General features: G+C 38.0%; 1 protein-coding gene across 6 annotated transcripts in view; it reads left to right on the forward strand.

Moving 5' to 3' along the window:
• Btrc (beta-transducin repeat containing E3 ubiquitin protein ligase) overlaps nt 1-18,067 on the forward strand; it is a 170,183-nt gene that overhangs the window by 74,584 nt on the left and 77,532 nt on the right. For 4 of the 6 annotated variants that reach the window (XM_051146661.1, XM_051146664.1, XM_051146662.1 and 1 more), the window contains one exon: nt 13,971-14,048. The exons of the other annotated variants lie outside the window; for them this stretch is intronic. In XM_051146661.1, coding sequence (XP_051002618.1) covers nt 13,971-14,048 — 78 coding nt within the window. The remainder of the gene's footprint in view (nt 1-13,970; nt 14,049-18,067) is intronic. 6 annotated transcript variants of the gene reach the window in all.

The following is an 18,067-nucleotide window of genomic DNA, read 5'->3' on the forward strand; positions in this document are numbered from 1 at the left end:
ATATTTTCTAGTCAAGTGGTGTACTGAATTAAACTATTCAGAGATATGAAAACCTGAGCGATATTTTTGCTACTTTTATTGTGAACAGTTGTGAATTTTTGAGAGGCAGCTTACTGTCTATATAGACTCAAAATCTAGGTCAGTAAAGAGTCCAATAGCCTGCACCATAAAAATGCAACCTAGGCAATTCAATGGCGATTTAATAACTTCCTGTAACCTACAAAATAAATATCTCAAACTTTATAATCTTTAAATTCTTCTCAAGCATATGAGGAAAACTTTTAAAAAGGAATCATCGTAGCATTCTTTTATATGCTTCTTTTCTTTCTTTCTTTCTTTCTTTCTTTCTTTCTTTTTTCTTATATTCTCTCAAAGATCTAAGCCAAGGATTCACTAATTTTTTTTTTCTTTGCTTTAGTCATTTGTATTCCAGAGAGCACAATAGGGAGAGGGATACAAGATTGATTTTTTTATGTGTGTCCTCCTGAAAGCATAGTCTGGTGGGGTTTCAAAGCAATAGAAGCATGCAGCTAGTTTCCAGGCACAGGTTGGACTTTTGCGGGTCAAAGCAGACCAGACAAGTAGCTTATCTTGAGGGACGCAAGTAATAGACCAAATATAGAGCAGCTATTTCAGGAATCATGTAGGTCATTTAATTATCCATTATGATTGAGTGGCTAATGCTCTTTTGGCAATTACATGACCTCTGTTATTCTTGAAACCTTTCCAGGCCCTCGTGGGTTGAATGACCCACCAGTCCGTGCTCTCAGACTTCATTCCACGCAGAAGGGAAGGAGACGCTGGGAAGCACTGGCATTTAGAAATGACCGCTGTCTTTACTGACCACTCCCCAGAATGTCCTTTGTACAGCAGTCAGTGAGAGGCAACTGGTTTTGAAACCAACTCTGTCTTCATTGTACAGAACCAAAGGCTGTTCATTGGTTTTCACAGGGGGAATTTTGGCAGGACACACTGATGCCAAAATTTGAATATTACAGATTTCAAAGCTTTCTGCTGTGACATTCAAATTAGTGTTTTATATATGTCAGACTCCGAAATAAGCATGGCAAGTTTTTTTTTTTAACTTCCATGAGATGACAGAATACTATTGTTGACAGCTAATACCAGATTTTATTGAAAGATCATTGATTAAAATTATCCTAACTTGAATTTTAGTGCCAAAAATGGCATTAAAACAAACGGCCATTTAAAAGACCTATGCTGGGCCTTTTCTGCCTCAGAACCCAAATATTTATAAAAATAGGAGAAGAGCAGAGTTTGTAATTCTAAGGAAGATGTGATTGGTGGGAAAGTCCACAAGATAAGAAGAATATACTATTTCTCAGTAATAAATGAAGTCAGAGAATGATCAAATATGGGTAAGTTCATAATAAAATGATCAGAATTACCTGTCTCTGGCTTTTTGGCAACTACTTATTTAGTTGGGATGCTTCTTATTTTTATTCTAAAACAGTGATGATAAAAACTATAATAATTTGGGAATAATGAGTTAATGTTTCTCACTTATGTTTTTACTCAACAAAGGATCATTAATAGTTCCAAAGAAAATTCTTCATTTCTACTAAGTGGTGGAATAATTTTGTAAAAATAAATAATGTAGGTTTCTTATGATCATACATACAGAAAGCAGACACTGTGGAAAGTAATAATAGTGTCATCAAGTTGTAGACTGTCAGAAATGTAAACAAAATGGTATATAGTTAGAAGAATGGAGAATGGAAGCCATGTGGGTGTGCTCCAGCATTACAGTGACTTAAGATCGTAGATTCGAGGATTAATTTTGCTAAAACAACATGTAAACATGTTGTCTTTTTTAAATAGAAAAAAAATTATATTGTTAAATTCTATTGCTGGAGAACAATACTTTTGGAATATGTTGTCAAAGAGCATTGTATTAAACAAAGAACACAAACAAGATTATTTATCCCTGGGAAAGTAAAATTACTTCAGTGTCACAAATAAATGTATCATACCAATCCTGATAGAACTCCAACTACGGTTTGCTTTTATTTTCATTTTCCTGTTTGGTAATGTTACCACGAGCATTTGAAGACAGGAATTGTTGGTGTGTGTGTTACTTCCAATTAGCTATTCGGGAAAGAAAGTGTGCTTCACTTATATTTTAAATTCTTTGTCCAGTTCTACGTCCATGTCAACCTACTTAGAGACCTGAAAATCCAAGTGATGTAATTTCTATTTTTTTATATATTTTTTGTAATTTCTATTTTAGCTGCTTTCTTTTAAAAAAAAATATCCTTATCCCTTTTTTCCTTTATAGATATTATCAAAAAATGAGAAAGCAAGATTTACAGTAAAAACAAAGGTTAAAAGATCAAGGTCAAGTATGAGAGTATAGTTAACATACTTACCATGTTAAGAAAAGAGCAAGGGGTGTAAAGCATGCTACATGCTTTCTTTTTCTTTTCTAAACATGCTTTTCTTCTTTACAATACATATTGCAATAGCTTTTTGGGACCAAGTATTTACAAAAATCAAGGAGAAGAGCAGAGTTTGTAATTTTAAGAAATATTTGATAAGAAGGAAAGTTTGCAGGATAATAAGAATAGAATAACTTCTTAATAATAAAGGAAATAAGAGAGGGATCAAATACAGGCAAATTTATAATAAAATTAATACCAAAGCCAGAACTCAAAACAGTCTGTGTATTTTTGTTTCATTTGTTTTGCAATTACTTATTTAGTTGAGATGCTTTAATTTTTATCCTAAAGAATGGTAATCATTTAGGGGATGTTATAGTTTATCAAGTTAAAGAAATCCTAAATTTCTTTGACGATACTGTGGAACTGTAAGCAATACCCAAGCAAAGAAGATACCCAAAATGAGGAGAAGAATTTAAAAAGAAACCAAAGACATGGAGGAATGGGCATGCCAGAGGTCACACAGCTCGTCGGGATTTGGGTGGACATCCCCAGGGCTCTGTAGTTTCTAACCTTATTTTGGGAAACAAGAAAGATCTATATAATGCAGATGCCTTTGAGCTACAAAACTAACCAGGCATTCTTAGGAGAAGCAAATGTTTATCTGTCAGCTTGCATACAAATAACTGTAATAATCCCTTGATAAGGTAGTGTGTAAAAAAGATAGCAAAGAAAATTTCAGCATAAAAGAAATTGTCCCAAGCACATATTCAGAAGGGGTGAGATCTTGAGGAAGGCAAGTAGTCTGCAGTGTGCATTCATTCAAAGATGCATTGAAAATTTCATGTCGAAGTAAGTTAAGCTATTTGTGGTGATGTACTTGGCTTTTTATTTCAGTCTTTCAGTTGGCAAATTTATATATTATTTTGTGGTGCTATTTAGCTTTTTTTTTTTTTTTCCCTTGGTTTGTTTGTTTGTTTCTTGAGTTTTGATTTTGGTTTTTGAAGACAGGGTTTCTCTGTGTAGCCCTGGCTGTCCTGGACCTCAGAGATCTGCCTGTCTCTGCCTCCCATAGTGCTGGGATTAAAGATGTGTGCCACCACCACCCATCTGTTTTTAAAATCATGAAATATATGTATGAAAAAAAATTTTTAAAGAATAGTAGTTCTAATCTGACAAGAAAGCAACCAGCGTATGGGAATGTATAGGGGCTTATTTTGCTTTGCTATTTCAACTTGAAAATATTAAGCCACATTGTTAGTTTGACTGCATTGTCATGTTCAACCTAATAAAATATTTTTAAAAGTTTACAGCCTATGGATTTGGATGGGTAAGGAATAAAGTATGGTTTGCTTTTCAGTTAAGGCCTTAGAGCCCCAAAACTTAGCTTAGTGTTTAAATAGACTATTATTCTGACATAGAACATGTTTATAACTTAATTACAAAGTCTTATATATACTCAGAGTCATTGCTAAGTTGATATTCAGATCTTTGATTAAGAAGTTACAAAGCTAAATATGTTGAGACAGCTGTTATCGCTCCTCCCAGAAAATAGAGATAACTGTTTTAGCTATTTTGGCGAAAGGTCCCTATATTGATTGCTGCAAATTTGTTTTTCACTTGTATCTGGACTCTTAATGATAAAATACTAAAATATTGTCTTGATTGTGATGCTTCCTGACTTGAAAGTTAACAAAAGCAGCATTGGTGCCCTTCCCTTGTCACTCCCTGCTGCAGTTCATCTCTGTCTTTATCAGAGCATCTCAGTGTTCAGTTGAGCTTGTTTATCTTTGAAGAGCAGGAGGCAGGCTTTTAGGGAGTGAGCTACATGTTCCAGAATACAGGCACCAGTGCTGTCTGACTTGAGGAACATTTGGTCTCTTACATTAACAGTCCATGTCACTGTGATAGAGACTACAGTCAGGTTGTTCAGTTTTCTATTATTTTAGCTTTGAAATAACCGTTAGTGCTGCTCCAAAATCCCTGTGTATAAAATTGTACATTGGCTGTCCCCGCAAGACTCGTAAGTAAACAAGGTGATGTGTGTGGCCAGAGGGAGGATATTTTGTTGGCTTTGTTTTAAATAATAACTGTCCCTATCTGAAGATGTTCTTTCTGACCCCTGATGGTGCGCTGTATTATGACTTGTGTGCATTTGCAGAGCTAGCGATATCTTGAGCAGATTTTTGTTTGTTGCTAATATATGTACTTAATGACTATTACCTTGAGCCTTTACGTTTTCTTCCCTTAATAATGAGGAATTTAGGTTTTCTGAAAACTAACCTCAAAGATTGTTCGCATTCTCCAACTAAACCGTTTGCACAGTAGTTGAGTACAGGGAAACAAGAATTTAAGGATTATGTTTGCTAAATTTTAATACCATTTTGCTTTGTTTAGAAATGTTCTGCTGATAATTTCTGTGTTGAATAGTTTGGCAGTTGGAATCAGGTTATGGTATTCAAAGAACAGAAAACAGAATTTGTGAAATCAAATTAATGGGTTTCTCTCTCTTTGAGAAACTCTCTTCTTTTGATAGAATGCAGCCTGTTTTAATCATGGTGGGACTGGCCTGATTATTTAATACCTTCCTTCTTTCCTCTATTTTCTAGAATTTGTTTCCTCATTTTTATTTTCCTCATATAATAAAATACTACCAGGCCACCCCAGCACGTCTAATTCAAGATGGGGGGGAGAGGAGAGAGAGCCAGGCCACCCCAGCACTTCTAATTCAACATGGGGGGGGGGAGAGCCAGGCCACCCCAGCACTTCTAATTCAACATGAGGCTGGGCGGGGGGGGGGGGGGGGGAGGAGCGCTAGCACAAACATAATTGGTTGAAAGGCAACCATCTACCCAGGGAATTGTTCTAAATACTGAATGTGTCAGTGTGTTTTGACATGACATATTTGTAATATCTCTGAATACAGAAAGCGCTTTCTGTGTTAGTTGTAGGTATCAAAGGCAGTAGTGTGTTTTTAAGAGTTTGTGCTGTGCAAATTCTGGCTTGTGAGGTAATGACAAGTGTTTGCCTGCATAGACAATATATTTTTCCCCCTGAGGTCCCCACACACCTAGTTTCCCTCAAGCTCATCATCTCTGTCAGGTTAATCAATAGGCACCGTATGGCAGAGGGTCAGTAATCAGTGTCATCATGCCTTTAAATCGTGTTGAAAATTTGCTTAAAGCCTGGGCCAATTAACATCGAGATGATGAATGGACGGGAAGATGGGAAGAGCCTGCCGCTCAGGGGCTTTGTGAGGAGGAGATGCTCAGCTGTTGAGCAGCAGACACCAGCGAATAAAATCAGCCATTCATGTGAGCTCAGTCCACCCACTCTTAATGATAATGTCAATCTAGCAAAATATATACACATTGGAGTTGTCATGAGTTCATAAATCAAAGGAGTTTGTCAAAGGCATTCAGATTAACGAGGCAGCAGCAATAACAAGTCAAATTTGCATAGAGAATTGCTTGAATCTCAGTAAATTATGATCCTGTTTTTCATTTGATTATTTGCTAATGTCTCAAGAGGGAGAATGATTATATTAGCATGCAAAATCTCCTCCAGAAGTAGAAATCTGAGGTATAGAAGACCAGCACACTATGACAATTAATCAGTTTCTGCATACTAGCATAAATGCACAAGGCCCAGAAATGAACTTCTTTTTTATTATTATTTCTCCTTGCTACTGATCCAAATGGTTCAGCTTGACAGAGACTTTATATTGCTTTAACAGTGTTCTGAATTGTGCCTGCAGGCAAGACATAGTTATGCAGCTATAACCAACCTATCCATCTGCCAACCAGATTGGAATTCTCCTATCCAAGGCTTCCATTAACCCCCACTGACAGCTCCAAACAGGATTAAGAATTTGGAAGCATAAAAAATAGTTGTTCTTTGCAAATACACACGATCCCTTTGCATTTTGAGAAAGGCTGCATCTGTAGTATTTTTATAATTAGTGTCAGACAATGTAGCAGGGGAAAACCTACTTGGCAGGTTGTTTGACTTCTGTCATAGAGAGGAGGGCAGTACTGATGGCAGTTCTCCTCGGTTTTTCCCAGTGAGTGCTTTCCATTCTGTCTGGTTCCTACCACTACGTTTGGATCTGTACACTGCTGAAAAATAGCACTCCTTGAAAGCTTGGACTGGAGCTCTGTAGAAGTTTAATATGGTGTGCAGACTTTGTTTGATGTGGCTGTGGTTTAAGAGAGTATGCCAAATGATAAACTTGCCAGAGAAGCTATCGTCTGTGGCAACATGCCAGAGAGGATTACATATGAGGGCACTTCAGGTCTTGCCTAAAACACTGGCCCTTGAATAGGAACCTTCAATAAGCTTCTCAACTTACCTCACCTATACTTCACTCATTAATCCCAGGAACATGAATTAGAATTTGTTCAAATCAGACCCACAGTGTTGGTGGGCTTACTCTGTAGCACGGGCTGGCCTGGAGCTCAGACTAGGCTGGCCTGCAAACTTGGAACTTTCAGTGATCCTCCTGCCCTTGCCTCCCCAGTAGGGGGATTACAGGCATTACCTGGCCAGCGCTCCTGTTCTCTCTCTCTCTCTCTCTCTCTCTCTCTCTCTCTCTCTCTCTCTCTCTCTCTCTCTCTCTCTCTCTCTCTCTCTCTCTCTCTCTCTCTCTCTCTCTCTCTCTCTCTCTCTCTCTCTCTGTGTGTGTGTGTGTGTGTGTGTTTTATGTCACCTTTCACCAAAGAGTCACTAGTTTTTATATAGCTAAATTACCTTTTAACCTTGTAAAAGATTAACTTTTTTCCTTTTATAAATTGGAAATCATGTACATTTGGAGGGTAGTTACTGCCAAGCCACAGAACAAGTTATTACTCCAGTTACTAACTTGCCTGCAAAGCTCATTACATGATTTTGCAGCTGGTTATTAGAAATTAGTCTTAGGTTCTTTTCTTTATGTGAGTTTGCCATTCTACATGACAGTGAATAGTTGAGTTTCAATTTTTTAAAATTGCGTCTGTGTGTGTAGGTCAGAGGACAGCATGAAGGGATCACTTTTCTCCTTCTACCATGTGGGACCCAGGCATTGAACTCAGGTAGTTTAGCTTGGTGACAAGCACTTCTACCCACTAAGCCATCTCACCCGCCTCTACTAAAAGTTTTGAGAAAATGATCATCATGATGTTAGTGTATTTAAGAAAGATCAATTCAGACAACAGTTCCCAATCCAACACACATAGAATAGATTCTTTGTGTTGAACTATTAGAAAGGAAAAGAGGTTGGCTCAGTGGTCTTGGAGGAACTCTACAGCATAGGTTGAAAGCATGTCCATATACAGAGATGATATAGAGGGCTAGAATGTGGCTCAGTGGTAGAACACTTGCCTAGTAACCCCCAGGACTCGTAGAGGATAAGGAGCTCCAACTCATGAGTGTAACAAATCAGATTTGACATCAAGATACATAATGTTAAAAAGTGCCAAACTAGGCCAGGTGATAGCACTTGGGAGACAGGCAGGCGGATCTCTTGAGTTCAAGGCCAGCCTGGTCTATAGAGTGAATTCCAGGACTGCCAAGGCTACATAGACAAACCCTGTCTCAAAAAAACAAAATAAATAAATAATGAAATGTCAAATTGGCAATAATTATTCAAAGGAATTAATTTCCCCAGGGAATGATAATCACTGACTATTTTGTGACAATAGTTTAGTTGACACCCAAAGTCAAGATTCTTTTCAAATTACATTTATTCCCACCTCCCCTTCCTCTCCCCCCATCTGTGTGGGGGTCAGGGCTTAAATGCATAGATGCAGGGGCACCCAAATTGAGGTCATAAAGCAACTTGCAGGAGCTGGTTCTCTTCCTATACCACGTAGACTCCAGGAATTGAAATCAGGTCATCATCTTTCACTGAGCCTTCTCTCCAGACTTTGATTTGAGAATTGGAAAGAAGGCTACTACTACACATTTTACAATTGGCAAGAGTGAGCCAGGTGTGATGTTGCATATTTGTTACCCCAGTACTTGGGAGGTAGAGATGGGTACTTGATTGTGAGGTCATCCTGGGCTATAGAACAAAACTGTCTCCAAAGAGAAAAAGAGCCAAGTATGATGACACATACCTGTAACCCTACCATTCAGGTCAAGGCAGGAGCATTGTCACAGGTAGAGGCTGGCCTCGGTTAAATAGTGAGGCCCTGTCTGAGAGGAAGGAGGGGGACAGAGGAGGACGAAGAGTGGGAGGGGGAGGGGGAAAGAATGAAAGAAAAGAGAAAGTAGGGAATTGATGAATGATAGATAACGTCATGGTGTGGTACTTTGTGAAGTTGGCCAGATTGCTAGTGTTGTGTTGAGTTTGGGTCAGTTATGTAGGTACTGGAGAGGCTTTTTTTTTTTCTCACTTTCTTATTAATATTTCAACTTCTCCCACCACTACTCCCCTCTGTTATCAATATTATGTCTGCAGATGTCACAGACTGAAAACTTCCCATTTGACGTTTTCACTGAAGTGCGGGGCAGGGTGGTTCACCTGTAATAAAGGATCAAGAAGTTCCGGGCCAGCCTGGGTTACCTAGGGAATTCCAGGCCAGCCTGGCCTGTATCTCAGAACCTGTCTCAAAAAACCACACACAAAAACAAACTTCACTAAGAATTACATCCCTGTAAACTCTAGGCACTTAAGCTAGCGTAAAAATATCCTTTGGATTAATATAAAAAGTGAAAAGGCTGTAGAGAATCTTTGAAGATGTGTTGTGTTGTTCTCATCTCTCTGTGTGTGCATCTATACATACTTAATGGCTGGTGTATAGAGGTCGGGTGACAACCTGGGAGAGTCAGTCTCTCCTTCCACCATAGAGGCCCTAAGGATTGTCAGGCAGGCAGTGTCCTCATCTGTGAAGCCATCTTGCTGGCTCTAGAATCTTTTTCATAGTGCTGTTGTTTGTAGAATTTTTTTTATTCTGGGATTTTTGCTCAAGAGGTAAAAGAATACTTTGAATTTGTATGTGCTGATTTTTAGACAGTTTACAAACTATTATTTACTGTGATGAGGTGTTCTGGCTATTGGAAATGAATCATTCTCAGCAGTCATATTTGCTTAGGGTTTTGTGACAGAGTGTAGTTTCAGGTGCTAAGGGTGTAAGTTTCTAGAAGTTTCTAGACTGCTTGCTTAGAAAGCACAAAGCCTTGGATTTGGTTCTGGGAGCATGTAAAGTCAGAGTTGATGGTATATATGACTATATCCAAGTTCTGTGGGCAATAGAGACTGGAAGATCTGAAATTCAAGGTCATCCATAGCCAGTACCAGCAGAGATGGGCTACATGAGACCCTGTCTCAAACGAGGAAAAAAAGTCTCAGTAAAATTTTGGAGGTCCCTACCCCAAATTTTTGACTTACAGCTCTCCCATCCCTCACTTCCCTCTGTAAGTAGTTACTTTTCTCATCACTTGGACAGAACAACTGGCAGGAACAATGTAAGTGAGGAGACCTTTATTTTGGTTCACAGTTTAGGGTCCATTGTGGCCAGGAAGGCCAGGCAGCTGGAGCAGCTTAGTCTCAGGCAGTAGGAGCATGAGGTGGCTGGTCATACTGTGAAGAGAGACAGGAAGCAGAGGTCTTAGGCTAGAAGCAGGGCTGAGCTCACCTTCAGTGACCCACCACTGCCAACTGTGCCTCTTTCACTTCCAGGTATTAACCTCCCAGAAACAGTTCCATCAACTACTAGGAACCATGGGTTAGAACACATGAGTTAAAACAAAGAATAACAGCCTGTTGTTTGATTTTTTTTTTTTCTGGTTTTTTGAGACAAGGTTTCTCTGTGTAGCCTTGGGTCCTGAACTCACTTTGTAGACCAGGCTGGCCTGGAACTCACAGTAATCCACCTGCCTCTGCCTCCCGAGTGCTGGGATTAAAGGCATGCACCACCACACCTGGCCTGTTGTTTAATTTTTTAAGCATAATTTCCAGATGTACAGAAAGTTGAAAGAAGAGTACAGATAATCCCTTTATATTCTCTATACATGTAGACGAAATGTTAATGCTGCCAACATTTTTATTATCTCTATACATGCACACTCACATTGAACTATTTTTTTTCTGAATCATTTGAAAGTTAAAAAATACATAATGTAAGATCAAAAGCACAAAATTGAATGTGTAAAGAAATGGACATAGCCCTATAATATAATGGGCCTTGACAGTGAAAAGAAAAAAGTATGTTGGCTCATACTTATTACTCCAGCACTTGGGAAGCCAAGGGTTGCTATAGGTTCTAGACCAACCTGGCTGCAGTGTAAGGTTGTGTCTAAAATGAGGGGAGGGGAAAAAAAAGGAAATTCTAATTTATATAGTAATATCCTGAATAGATCTAGGCAGGAAAAAAAAAAAACAGATTTAAATGGTTGTATTATATGAGTCCATTATAGACATTCTGGAAAAGACAAAATTATTGAGCTAAAACAAAATAAATGGTTTTCAGTGTGGAGAGAGGTTGACTGTAAAAATTTGGGGGTGTGGTAAAATTGTTTCAAAACTTGGCTGTGTTATAGGTACACAGATTTTTATATATATGTATATATATTTTTTAATCCATATCTTTACATGAAAAAGAATGAATGTGAAGTGTAAAAGTCGGGGAACATTCTAGAATTTAGTATTAGCATATCTACAGGGCCTTACTCGGATTTTTCCCCCAATTGTTAAATATTGGCCTTTATCAGGGGAAAAAGTCTCAGATCACATATTAAAATAGTAGTCATGTCTCTTTAGTTTTAACTAGAAACAATTAACAGTACTTCTTTAATCTATGACATAGGCATGGTTGTAGTTGTTATTGAATTCAGAACAGTAGTTTTATAGGTGTTCCCTCAATGTGGGCTAGTCTGATGTTATCTTAATGAGTAGATGGGGGCATGTACGCATACAGGTGTACATGTTACAGCACTTCCATGTGGCAGTCAGAAGACAACCTTGGATGTCAGTCCTCACTTTCCTTCCACCTTGTTTGAGGCAGGGTGTCTTGTTCACTACTTTGTTTAACTGGCTAGCTAACCCACAAGCTTGTCTGCTTCCTGTTTTGCAGGAGTGCTGAGATTATACAAGTCCAAAATGTCCAGCTTTATGTCAATTTTGGGCATACAAACTTAGATCTTGTTTGCATAGCAAGCGCTTTTACCCATTTATCCATTTCCCCAACCCAGATCAGATGTTTTCCTGTTTGGGGCAAGGAAACTTCAAAGGTGATTCATTTGTTCACCCTAAATATGTTCATTTATTTTAACTTTCTAATTTGTATGTTAGTAGATGTTTTGCCTGCTTGTATGTCAATACACCATGTAGGTGCCTGGTGCATTTGGACTCAGTAGAGGTGGACAATTGTGAGCTGCCATGTGGATGCTGGGAATTGAACCCAGGTCCTTTGGAAATGCTTCTGCAAAGTCATCTCTCTAGACCAAGAGATGTAATATTAGTGTGTTATTTGCCAGATTTCTCCACTATAGAGTTACTGTTTTTTTCTTAAGTATCTTGGGGAGATATATTTGAAATTATGTAACAATTCTACTGTTTGTAAAAGACTCACCTGCTAGTTTAGCACCTTGGGTGATTCTTGCCTGTGTCAACTAGTTACTCTTGAGTTTATTGACTGTAACTTAATTTGTTGACTAGAGCAGTTGGGTACTTTTTGTTGGGATTCCTCCTCGCTAAGGATACATATAGTAATTAATGGAACTCTTCTGGGTGTAGGCGGAGAGGTTCCTGAGGACCACCAAAGTGACCTATTAGTCACATATGGCACTTTCATCATTCTTTCTTACTCCATTGGAAGTGATTGTTCACCTCTAATTCACTGACACTCCTTTGTTATTAGATGGTAGCCAGTTCCTTCCCCCTTATATCCTAATGACTTAGCATTGCTACCTCTGTTTTATTTTATAGTTGTGCTGGATTTTTCATTCTAAGAAAAATTTTTTCTTTTAATGAGTTGGCCAGAATAAGTGTTTGTTTAACCTATCACAAAAGAACTAGCTTTAACAATGTCTACAGGCTTTTCTTGTTAAGAATTCTTTTTAACATAGCACGTAGCCTTTAATCCCAGCACTCCAGCAGAGAGGGGAGTTCTAGGCCAGCCAAGGCTGCATAATGTGAACCTGTCTCAAAAATTCTAGGCCAGCCAAGGCCGTAAAGCAAGTCCCTGTCTCAAAAATAATAGTACCTCATTGTAATTCTTTAGTCCTCATTTGTAATGTCATTAACGCAACCGTTTTCATTCCTTTTTTTCTCCCAAAACAGAATATCCTATATGTTTATTTAAAGCACAGTAGTGATTATATAATAATTTTATGCATGTATGAAAAATGTTCAGATAAGTTCATATGTTGGAAATATGTCCTGAATCTAAAATTAAACTAACTCCAGTTATAATGTGATGATTTTGTATAATGTAACAAAATTGCCAGTTATAAACTATGAACTGTTACTTTTAATAGAGAATTCAAATAACTGGAATTTTCTAGGTTTGTTTTCCAAATGGTTAGCATTTTGTTGTCCTTGTTTGTTTGTGAGGGTCTCATTAGGCAGACTAGCTGGCCTTGAACTTGAAATTCAAAAGATCTTCTTGCCGTCTTCCAAGTGCTGTGGATTAAAATTATAAGCTACCAAGCTCAGGCAATTTTAAGGACTTTTGAATCTGATTTTAATTTAATTGTTCCACTTCTGTATATAAAAATCCCATTGACATTTTTGGATCTTGTAGCTACTGTTTGAAGTGATAGTGGCAGAAAATAAACTAATCTTTTTTAATATAATTTATTTATTTGTATTTTATGTACATTGGTGTTTTGCCTGCATATATGAGGGTGTTGGATTTCCAGGAACAGCAGTTACAGTTATGAGCTGCCGTGTGGGTGCTAGGAATTGAACGCTGGTCCTCTGGAAGAGCAGCCAGTGCTCTTAACCACTGAGTCATCTTTCTAGCCCTCTAATCTTAAACCACAGATAAAACACTAATTCTGTTAATAAGAACTGTGCTACTTTTGTGTAAGAAAGAACAATTAAATGTGAGATGAGGAAGAAATTTATTTTTTAAGCGTCCAGACTAGGAGATCTGTATCAACCAAATATTCACAATAGATAAAGACTAATTACATAAAAGAGAATATAATACTCATGATTTAAGTTGTTATGTGGCCCCAGACTTTGGCTGTTCTGGAACTTGCTCTGCAGACCAGGCTGGACTCAAACTCAGAGATCTGCCTGCCTCTGCCTCCTAAGTGCTGGGAGCCACCACCTCCTGGCAGCCTAGGACTTTTTTTTTTTAACACCCCAGTGTCAAAGTGTGATAAACTAGACTTGTCTGTGATCCTCCTGGGTAGCTGTAAGCAGACAATTCCTCCCAGCCAGATCCCAACATGAATTTATTTATGTATATGGGCATATGGTTTCCTTTACATGTGTGTGTGTGTCTGTGTGTATTTAAATCTTCAAATGCATAAATATACATGGTGTTCTGCCTTACAGAATTAGAAATGTGATTCAGTTTACTCCCACAGAGTAAGACTGAAGATAATGAGAACTGAATTAAAGCTTACTTTCTTTCACAGAATTCCTCAGAGAGAGAAGACTGGAATAATGGCGAGCCCCCTAGGAAGATAATACCAGAGAAGAATTCACTTAGACAGGTATGAAATTCAGTCTTACTTAAAATAAAAAGCTTCCAAAAACAAAACATAAAACAGGTGTTTAAATGAAGACCCTGTCATTCTGAAGCTGGTCTGGCCATCGCCATCAATTTCAATCAGGCAACATTATTTGACAGTCAGTATAAATAGTAAATATTTAAGTTGAAGTAAAGAGGTCTTGTTTAGAAAAGATGACCATAAGTGCTTTACAGATTGGACATGGAATAGTTAACACTAATACTTATTTCCAAGTAAGGATTATTTATACATATTAATTTTAATTAAAAAACATTTTTTTGAGGTAGGGTCTCATTAAATAGCCCAGCTAGATGACTCGATGTCGTAGGCCTGCTGCCCCAGCACCCCGAGTGCTGGGATGATAAGCCTGTACCTCCTCTGCCTGGCTAAGGGTCACCATACATCTAAACAACAACAACAACAACAACAACAGGTCTCAAAGAAAGATGGTTTCTTTTACTTTGAACTTGTCTAACTAATTAAAGAAGTGAAGTCCAGGCTGGAGAGATGGCTAAGAGGTTAAGAGTGCTAGCTGCTTTTCCGGAGGTCCTGAGGTCAATTCTCAGCAACTACATGGTGGTTCACAACCATCTATAATGAGTTCTGGTGCCCTCTTCTGGTCTGCAGGCACACATACATGCAAAACATTACATACAGAATAAATAAGTCTTAAAAAAAAAAAAGTGAAGTCCACTATTGATGATTGCTTTAAAGCTTTTTGGGGGGGACTGGAGAGATGGCCCTCAGTGTTTAAAGTGCTTGCCATGGAAACATGAAGACCAGAGTTCAGATCCCCAGGACCCTTGAGTGTGGCACTTGTAATCCAGCACGGTGAAGGAGACGCACGGGATCCCAGGAGAGATTTTCAATGAATAAGGTGCAGAGTGATGGAGGACCTCCACACACATGCACACACACAGTGCATCCATACACACATGCTTTTATAGTACACATGCATAGGGGAGAAAAGCCCTTTTCCTCAGGTCTCTGTGCCCTGCTTCCCACAGGCAACTTATTTTACTTGTGAAAGTTCAGTTTCATGATTTTTTTTAAGTTAAAATATCCAAAATAGTGACTGAAAAAAAGTGTCCTCATTACCTCTAGAAACCTGTAATACCTTTATAATTTATTAAAAACAAAGTCATTAGATTTTTTATATATTAATCATAGCTAGAAAATAAATGTCACATAATCATTTTTAGCATAAAAATGTATAAAATGAGTACCAGCAGCAGTACAAAACATTTTAACTTGTTGTATTTATGGCCTTGTTCCAGGACATAGGAGAGCAGTGATGTGGTTTTTGTTGGATGCCCACAAGGAGCATGTTTATTTTGTTTAGTCCTGTGATACCCTGCTGAGCTGGTAGACAGGATATGATTTCGAGTTTCCTGATGAAGCAGGTGGAGTTGAAGAGGTTAGACCTGACCAGAGTTAGTCACTGGTGTGGAAGTTAGACCTTACTATTTCCTAAGAATGTCTACTTCTGCTTCACGGTCCAGTTTTCATAGCTTTAACCTAAAGGGAAAGTACTTGAAAACATGCCACAATCACTTTTTGTTTATTATATTGCAACTCTTTTTTGGATAGGCCCTTTAAAATTTTTTTAAAATAAGAATAATTGTTTTAAATAGAATTGAGTCAATATAGGAAGCTTTCAAAACAAACAAATTGATGTCGAGACGGTTAGCTTAATTATTTGGAGTTAAACACCAGATCTGTTTGTGAAGTCAATAAAACAATCCTGAGTAAGGTAAACTTGGAGATGCAAACTCTCTGTCCACTACACAGAAGCAACTGTCAAAAAACAATGATGCAACAAAAAGTTTTGGCAACTTTATTTAAGCTAACAAACGAATTTTCACTCTGCAAAGTTATAAATTAATTTTAATAGGCTGATCCAGATGGTCCATTTGGAAAATGGATAGGCTGATCTGTTGAAAATTAAACTAAATTTATCTCTCTCATACTTCAAACTGAAGCAAGAGAGAGGCTCGCGCCTATTAAGTCCAGCACATACAGATGGACCAGCAGGTCACACACGGGACTAATCTGATTCATTTTAAAAATAAATGCTTACATTATTGAATCATTTTCTACTTGCAAGATCTGTTGTATGCAGTATTTGAAAGAGATTTAATGTTTTTTTTTTTTTTCCTTGTTGCTGTTTTAGCAGGTCCTCTTTGCTCCCTCCACTTTAATTTAAAACCCCCTTTTTTTCCAGAATGATTTTTCTAGTATCTGTCATTCAGTGTTGAGATCCAAGCTCTGGAGATTAATTAGGTCATGAGGCTTCCCCCTCCCTTTTTTGTAAAGGGTTTTTATCTCCATTCTCTTTGTGAAGAGCATGAACTCCGTGTTCTTGGAAAGAGAAATGGCCTTTAGTGTTGGGGAAGCAGCAGATCCTCCCGGGGCCCTCAGAGCCTTTTAGCTTCTGGGGGTTTTAACAGCCCCATGAATGCAGATTTGTAAATTTATTGCAGTGCCATCTGGTTTTTCGCTTGAACCAGATTACTGTTGGCTTGTGTCTGTCTATTGTGGTGGTCACTCCCTAGGAGCTTGCCCTCTCAATCTTAGGAAAGAGTGATGAATAGCAGGGGTCAATAGAAGCGGGTCACAGGGCAGCTGTCCAGGACTGCCCTGAACTTGATTACCCCACTGCTGATTTTTTTTTAAGGTAGTACATAATACACAAGCTGTTTAAACTCCTCTTTTTCTCCGTTGCATTTGACAATAAGGATATGCCAGTTGCTATTTTGTCTATTGTCACAATCTATAGACAAAAAGATGTCAAAGCCAGCCTAAAGTGAGTATTGCTTTGTGGGCCAGTCTCTTAAGTTGTAATTCATTTGCACACATTCTAATTAATTTCTGGAATCTCTTACCCTTAAATATAAAAAATTGGCTTGTACTCTAACAACCTAATATTGTTATAGCTAAACTTTATAAATTATTCCCAGACAAAGCCTTGCTGTTGTTGATTGGCCATGGCTACTAATGTTAATTTGAAAAGCTATTTTAATATTAGAGGAGCTTGAAGAAGGGTTATCACTATAATTCTTAGATACATGAAAAAGAATAATAGAATATTATAAATAACTTTATGCCAATATTGACTAGATAAAATGTACAGATTCTGTGAAAAACAACTTACAAAACTAACACAAGGTAAAAGACTGTTATTTCTATTAAATGTAATATTTTAGTTACCAAAATGTTCATATGGTTTCACTGGTGATTTAAAAGAAAATTAAAACAAAAACAATAGCAATTTTGTACCACAAACTCCTTCTTAAAACACAAAAGGAAAGATACTTTTTGGCTTATGCTATAAGACTGCCATATTTGCACTTCCAAAACTTGATGGAGAAATTACCAAAAACAGTGAAGGAAAAAGTTGTGAGATAAAGTCCTTTTGTTATCATTTGGCATTAAGTATGAACTTTCAAAAACACAACATACAGTTTCCTTTCTACTTTTACTCATAAACTGTGAAGCTATGGAACTGTGAAAACTGTTTTCTAGTTTGTATACCGTGTGTGATGGAGGCAAAGTCCCGAGAAATGTGCAAGTGCTCTTTCTTTGCTTTCTGAAAGTGGTAACATTGCAACATGTAGCTCCTCTTCGCTCACATTGGAGCTAATAGGATCTGTCGGCTCTCCCTTTCTCTGTAGCTGAGTAAGTTGTGGCTGCTGCCTAATTCTTCTCCCGCCCTCCACCCCTTTGTGTGTGTGTCCACTTACCATCCTGGGAACGTGGGCAGTAATAAATAAAGCATTGAGTGGAGCTCTCTCAACTCTTTGAAAGCAGCGTGATGCCAGCCCTCTAGTTATATTTCTTTAAGTGTTTACATTTTCCTGTATTCTTTCTCTTGTGTAGCTGGAACCCTGGGGATGCAAAGCCATGAGAGAGGCCAAGAAGCTAACAAAGTAGCTGTCTCCCTTGTTAGCTTGTTCCTTTATTCTTTAAAAACAAGATAAAAACCATCTGGCTCAAGGCAT

Source organism: Acomys russatus, chromosome 5, assembly GCF_903995435.1.
Source record: "Acomys russatus chromosome 5, mAcoRus1.1, whole genome shotgun sequence".
Lineage (NCBI taxonomy): Eukaryota > Metazoa > Chordata > Mammalia > Rodentia > Muridae > Acomys > Acomys russatus.